Source organism: Lithobates pipiens, unplaced genomic scaffold (assembly GCF_037356315.1).
Source record: "Lithobates pipiens isolate NorthernLeopardFrog02 unplaced genomic scaffold, aLitPip1_a1.2 Scaffold_16, whole genome shotgun sequence".
In the NCBI taxonomy this organism is placed as follows: domain Eukaryota; kingdom Metazoa; phylum Chordata; class Amphibia; order Anura; family Ranidae; genus Lithobates; species Lithobates pipiens.
Genome location: NW_027507748.1, coordinates 554,642,185 through 554,649,715, shown reverse-complemented (window position 1 = coordinate 554,649,715; position 7,531 = coordinate 554,642,185). Strand labels below are relative to the sequence as shown.

General features: G+C 44.9%; 1 protein-coding gene across 1 annotated transcript in view; it reads left to right on the top strand.

The window, feature by feature from the left end:
- The first annotated feature begins 258 nt into the window (after positions 1-258).
- Positions 259-7,531, top strand: part of LOC143984451 (17-beta-hydroxysteroid dehydrogenase type 6-like) — a 34,217-nt gene continuing 26,944 nt past the window's right edge. Inside the window, 2 exon segments of the mRNA XM_077484615.1 lie at positions 259-571; positions 3,829-4,087. Of these exon segments, the coding sequence (XP_077340741.1) occupies positions 259-571; positions 3,829-4,087 (572 nt within the window).

Sequence of the window (7,531 nt, the reverse complement as noted above, 5' to 3'; positions counted from 1 at the left end):
TTGCCATTATGATCCACTGACAGTTGCAATGCTTTGCAGGTTCCTTTGCAAAAATGTATAAATGCCTTTTTATTTTTGTTATTTCAGCATTTATTATTTTTCAGCAAAAGTTGGACTATGTAGACATTTTTGAGGTACTTGATATGAAAATGTGCAGAAAATTAACAAGTTTCCAATTTATATTTTCCTGTACATAAATAAAAAAATTAATTGTGAAGACCTGTTTATATGTTACTATAGGTATCTTGAGTTTTCATCATGTGGCTCCCTCTGCTGGCAGCTTTGGGTTTAATCCTCCTGTACAGATGGTACAAGTACAGTCTGATCCTGGCCAATCTCACAGATAAATATGTCTTCATCACTGGATGTGATTCAGGGTTTGGAAATGTGTTGGCTAAACAACTGGAAAAACATGGAATGAAGGTTCTGGATGCATGTTTGACAGAGACAGGGGCTGAGAATCTGAAGAAAGAGGCTTCCAGTAGACTGCAGACAACAATCCTCAATGTAACAAACTCTGAAAGTGTGAGCTCTGCTGTCAAGTGGGTCAATTGTATAGTCTCTGATCAAGGTTTGATATTCTAATCAATACAAATAATTAATATGCTGTGTAGATTTGTTATATAAAAAAGTTTTATGATTTTTAAATACAACCAATTGGTCTCACTTTAGTACAGTGAAATCTATTATTTGATGGAGTTTAATTAGCTGTTTTGGGTGATTGCAATGCCATACTTTGAGCTATTTGTAGGAATTGTTCCATTGTTCATAAACCAACTTTTGGCTGGGTAAAGTTGAATTATATACAGCCACTAACAAAGGTACATAAGAGATGTTGGCCAGTGCACCTAGACACCATTTGGCTTCCAACGGGATTGGGATGCCTATAATAATTGTGCTAGTATTTAATGATCTACACCTTGCAACCCTAAAATATAATTGTCAATCTGTCAAAGATTGGAGGATACACTTTTATGCACCCAAAAAAATTCCAACCAGACTTCTCCGAAACCCGTAGGGTTACTGAGCACCCTAGCCCACCACATGTTACATGGGTGACCCGTCCATCTACTATTGTCATTCCATTACGGATACTATTGCATGTATTTTAATTATTTTGTGATTTCTACTTTTCCATTTTTTGATTGTTATATTTGCCTACATATTTTGATAATAAATATTGTTTTATCTTATTCTGATTATTGTATGTGCCGTTAAAGTCCAAACAATAGGGGGTCCCTTTCCTCTTTCTTTGTCAATACAGGATGTGGCACAACATTATTGCACAGTAATGCCGAATTAGAACTTTTTCCTGGCCATAATCTCTAATCAATTTCAGAAATTAAAAATTCACATACTGGATGAAGCAAAAGCAGGGAGATGACAGGGAATGTTTTCAGTTACAGCTTTCTCTCTGGCAAGGAGATCCGTGAACAACCACAATAGCGGCATCCCCAATTTCACACCAAATCTCATAGGATTAGCAATCAGAGGCAGTAGTATCTTAAATGATCTTATATTTCAGATATACAGCTATGAGACTACAGAAAACGAGTGCCTAGTCGCAGTCAAAAATGTCAAGAAGTACATTACTATTTTCAAGTGGAACTTAAGACAAAATGTAGACCTTTCAGAGTACTGCTTAAGCAAAATTAACTTTTTTATTCATGTGCACTAAAAAATAGCAGGCCTTCACTTTTTCAGGTCTACCATATTTCTGAGAAGCTGATCTATGAGGCCCTTCCTAATTTGCACTTTATTCCTATAAGGAATCCAGATAAGGATTGATATGAAAGCCTACCCCCCCCCCCCCCCTCCCTTCCCCATCTTCAGTAAACCAAGCAAACCCTGTCATCACCATAGTAAGATGTTCTCCCTATGGTCAGCCATACATGGTTAGAATCATGGCCAGTTCAGCAGGATTCGAACATCTAATGGGCAGGCTGAATGTACCAAGTTAATCAACCAAACAACTTGGGCACAACCAGCCAGCCTGATTCTCTTGTGATTATTGCTAGCGGCTGCTATATCCGCTAGGGAAAATTACTGTTGCAGGGAAGAAATTAGCTTGACTCCCAACAATACGGGAGACCCTCCTGCTGGGCCATTGTCTTCTCCTGGTGGGGAAGCCAGCCCTGCCGGGAGAAGACAACAGCCCAGCAGGAGGGATTGGGTTGCAAGAAAGAAATGTGCCTCGTGTATGGCTGACCTATCAAGCTCCTGAAGACACATAACAATCTTGCTGCACCCCATGAAGAACAGACTATTTTGGGAATAAATGCTGTTTATCTAACAACTCAGAAACCAGGACCTGCAGATTGTATCATGTAAACTACTCCTATAGTGAGATTCTTGAATTGACACTAAACAATATCTTTGTCCAAAAAAAAAAATTCATACACATCCACTACTTTATGGCTGTTTAATCTATTTTTCATGAATGGTTTCTTACTGTGTTTTTATGCACCCTTGTACTGTCATTCGTGAGCTCCCAATCCTTGTCTTTTCCACTATACTTCCATTTTATCATGAGAAGCACATTACCGTATATACTCGAGTATAAGCCGAGATTTTCAGCCTCTTTTTTGAGGCTGAAAGTGCCCCCCTCGGCTTATACTCGAGTCATCGCTGTCTGCCCGCTCGATCAGCGTGTCGAGCAGACAGACAGCGGCCATTCTATGATTCAAAAGCCGCGCCTCCGGCTCCGCCTTCGCCTGTGATAGGCGGAACACTGAATTTCCCAGCAGCCTGTGTTCCGCCTATCACGGGCATCCGCTCATCCTCGTACTACGGACGAGGATGATACGACGTCCGTGATAGGCGGAACACAGGCTGCTGGGAAATTCAGTGTTCCGCCTATCACAGGCGAAGGAGGAGGCGCGGCTTTTGAATTTTACAATGGCCGCCGACGAAGAGGGCACGGGACGGAGGCAAGGCAAGGCACGGCACGGGACGGGACGGGACGGGACGAAGGCAAGGCACGACACGGGACGGAGGCTCGGGACAAAGGCTCGGGACACAGGTAGGCTGGACACACACACACACACACACACACACACACACACACACACACACACACACACACACACACACACACGGATGGATGGATGGATGGAGACACACACACACACAGGGATGGATGGATACACACACACACAGGGATGGATGGATGGATGGAGACACACACACACAGGGATGGATGGATGGATGGATGGAGACACACACACACAGGGATGGATGGATGGATGGATGGAGACACACACACACAGGGATGGATGGATGGATGGATGGAGACACACACACACAGGGATGGATGGATGGATGGACACACACACACACAGGGATGGATGGACGGACACACAGGGATGGACGGACACACAGGGATGGACGGACACACAGGGATGGACGGACACACACACAGGGATGGACAGGCATGTCTCACCCTCGGCTTAAACACGAGTCAATAAGTTTGCCAGTTTTTTTGGGGGTAAATTGGGGGCCTCGGCTTATATTCGGGTCGGCCTATACTCGAGTATATACGGTAGTTATAGTCATGTGCACTGCTCTATGCATGCTACATGTCCCTAGTCCATATTAGGAGTGAGTAGGAGAGGGTGACTATATTCCTCCATACAGTGAGACCATGAGAACAAATGTAGCCATGCTCTAACAGGAAGTCAGAACATGGCTGCAAAAACAAGAAATTAGGAGGATGAGAGCGTTGCAAGGTCCTTTTGCAGTTAAGAAAATATACCGTACTTGAATATATACAGTATTTTTTTTAAACCAGAATTTAGTATCCCTTTATCTCCACTATCTTTCATACAGGCCTCTGGGGTTTGGTGAATAATGCAGGGATTGGAATACCTGCTGCTCTTAATGAATGGCTAACTAAAGATGACTTCAAGAAAATTCTGGATGTAAACCTCCTAGGGCTAATTGATGTCACATTGAATATGCTGCCTTTAATCCGAAGAGCCCGAGGACAGGTTGTTAATGTGTCCAGCATTGCTGGGAGAGTGGCAATACTTGGAGGAGGATACAGCCCTTCTAAATACGGAGTGGAATCCTTTTCAGACAGTTTACGGTAAAACAAATTTTTTATTAAATGTGTGCAATAATATATAACGTGGTAAAAACTGTAGCTCGTTGCTGCACTTTCTTGTTCACACTTGAGGCAGAAATATTTTTATGCTGTTACAGTACAGTGAAAATGCAGAACCAGAGAATTAAAAATGCATTTGTATTGTTTACCTGAATATAATTTAGGCCTCAATCACACTTCATATTTTGCAAACTTGTGCTTTTTTTTTTTTTTTGCGATTTTATTTATTTAGCATGGTATCCTAGTCCAGCCCATTCATTTGAATGAGCAGCCCTATGTGGGACAAACCCGCTAAAGAAGCTCCTGCACCTTTTGCGGCACAGAGCTTAATACGTTTTTTTTAATGCGTATTTTAGTGCTGTAAGTGTAACGTGCATTTTTTTCACGTATTACTAGAAAGGGCATGGAAACCAACATCTCTGTGCACATTCCCAGAAAGTCAATGCAGCCTTGGGGATGCTGCTAAGATTCTCCAGATCTCCTTCTGACCTACTTTTAAGCTGCATTTGCATTGACCTTTTATGGGGAGAAACATAGTTCAGCACAAATAATACACAAACCTTTTGTCTGTTCCCAATGACAGATTTGTTTAACTACCTCAATACAGTGCACTTACACCCCCTTCCTGCCCAGACCAATTTTCAGTTTTCAGCACTCTCACACTTTGACAATTACTCAGTCATGCAACATTGTACCCGTACGAAATGTAAGTCCTAATTCACACACATAGAGCTTTCTTTTGGTGGTATTTAATCACTAGAGATGGACAAACTTCCCATGGGATGTTTTGCGAACCGCGAACGCGGCCAAAAATTCACGAACCGCAAAGTTCGTGGCGTTCCCCATTGACTTCAATGGCAGGCGAACTTTAAAAACCTACAGGTCATATTTTCAGCCACAAAATAATTACTAGCTGTGCACACATAGTCCCACCACATGGCCACTGACATAACAAAAGTATTCAGTGACTCTGGGATCGACAACGACAAGCATTCTTTTTTTTTTTTTTTTTTTTTTAATATGTGAAATGTTGACAATTCAGGACTCAGGAGCGCATGAATACAATGAAGGAGAGGAAAGGTCAGGGTAGGCTATGAAGAGGGTGCAGGAGATGATCACCAGCACCGAGAGAGAGAGTGAGCACTGACACCAGCACCGTGATAAAGAGAGAGAGAGAGAGAGCACTGACACCAGCACCGTGAGAGAGAGAGCACTGACACCAGCACCGTGATAGAGAGAGAGCACTGACACCAGCACCGATACCAGCAACTCGTTGCTGGGCCCCAAAATTATGACACCGCTCAACCTCTTCAAACAGGAGGGTACGGGCATATAGTATGGTGTGCTTTTTTTGTACAAGGAAGTGAGCCAAAGGTAGAAAAAAGGTCTGTGTGCTCGATTAAATAAATAGTTTATAGAGATATACATGGTCTACTGGTCACATGTGTTGAATTCCTCAGAGATCCATGCCTCATTCATTTTTAGAAATGTGAGGTAGTTAACACTGTCGTGAGCTAGGCAAGTGCGCTTATCGGTCAAGATCCCCCCTGCTGCGCTGAACGTCCTTTCGTACAGGACACTGGACGAGGGGCAAGCCAACAGTTCCATTGCAAATTGGGCAAGCTCTGGCCAGAGGTCAAGCCTGCCCACCTAGTAGTCCAGGGGTTCATCACTCCTCAGAGCGTCCACATTGGGCGTAACCCGATGTAGTCGGACACCTGACGGTCTAGCCGTTCCCTGATGCTGGATCGGATGAGATCTGTCGATGGGTCGGCTGAAAGAATGACCTCATATCAGAAGTCACCAACACATCTTCAAACCCCACTCTTCTTGCAGGCGCTGTTGGATTGGTACACGCAACTCTTTCTCTGGGAGTGGGAATTCCTCCTCTGCCAGCGCACATAAAAGCAGAATGCAGCTTTTCTCGAAGCAAGGCCTGGAAGTGCTCCTTTCTGACAGCCCTCTGTGACGGTGGTAACATTTCCGCCATTTTGTGTTTGTACCGGGGGTCTAAGTACGTTGCCACCCAGTACTTGTCCTTGACCCTTATGCTTTTTATACGGGGGTCCCTGTTAAAACACTGAAGCATGAAGGCCCCCATTTGCACTAAACTGGAAGCGGTGTGGTGGCCTGGCTCCTGCTCATCATCCAGGATAATGTCATCCTCATCCTCATCTTCCCGCTCCTACTCCTCTACGGCTTGATCAATGACACGACGCAATGCACGCTCCATAAAGAAGGCATAAGGTACCATGTCACTGATGGCCCCATGGCTGCGACTGACCAGTTTGGTGATCTCATCAAATGGCCGCAGAGGTCTGCATGCATCGCGCATGAGCAGCCACTGGCGTGGTGAAGAAAAACCCAGCTCCCCAGAAACTGTTCTGCCGCAGAGTTCATACAGGTAGACATTAACTGCACGTTTCTGCTGGAGCAGCCTATCAAGCATACAGAAGGTTGAGTTCCATTGCATCGGGCAATCACAAATATGTCAGCAAGGTGAGCCATGGCTGTGTAAGATCTTCTGAAATGGGCCGAGATTTTCCTTGCCTGCCGCAAGATGTCCTGGACCCCAGGGTATTTGACAACGAATCGCTGTACAACCAAGTTTAAGACGTGTGCCATGCATGGCACGTGCGTAATTTTGCCCTGTTTCAATGCGCTAAGCAGATTGGCACCGTAGTCACACACCACTTTACCAACTGTCAAATTGAGCGGTGTTAGCCACTGATCTGCCTGTGAATGCAAAGCTGAAAGGAGTGCAGGGCCAGTGTGGCTCTTGGCTTCCAGGCACAACAGACGCAGCACAGCATGGCAACGTCTCACCTGGCATGTCGAATAGGTTCTGGGGAGCTTGGGCGGCGCAGCGGAAGAGACACTAGCAGCGGAAAAGGAGGAGTCAGCCAAGGAGGAGAGGGAGGAGGATGGATTAGGAGGAGGAGAAGAAGAGCCAGGCCTACATGCAATCCGTGGTGGTAAAACCAAATCTACACAGGTTACATGCTTGACGGCCGTCAGAAGGTTCACCCAGTGGGCAGTAAAAGTGATATACCTTCCCTGCCCATGTTTGCTAGACCACGTGTCTGTGGTCAGATGTATCTTGGCACCGACGCTGTGTGCCAGAGATACATTCACTTGCCGCTGAACATGGCCATATAGCTCTGGGATGCCCTTCTGTGAGAAATACTTCCTTCCTGGGACCTTCCATTGTGGTGTTCCAATGGCCACAAATTTTGGAAAGGCCTCTGAGTCCACTAGTTTATATGGCAGTAGTTGGCGGGCTATGAGTTCTGACAAGCCAGCCATCAACCGTTGGGCAAGAGGGTTATCCGGCGTCATTTTTTTACGCTCGAACATTTGGCCCACAGAAGCCTGCCTTTTTCCAGAAAAAACGTGAGGATGATGTGATGGAAGGTGGAGTGGAGG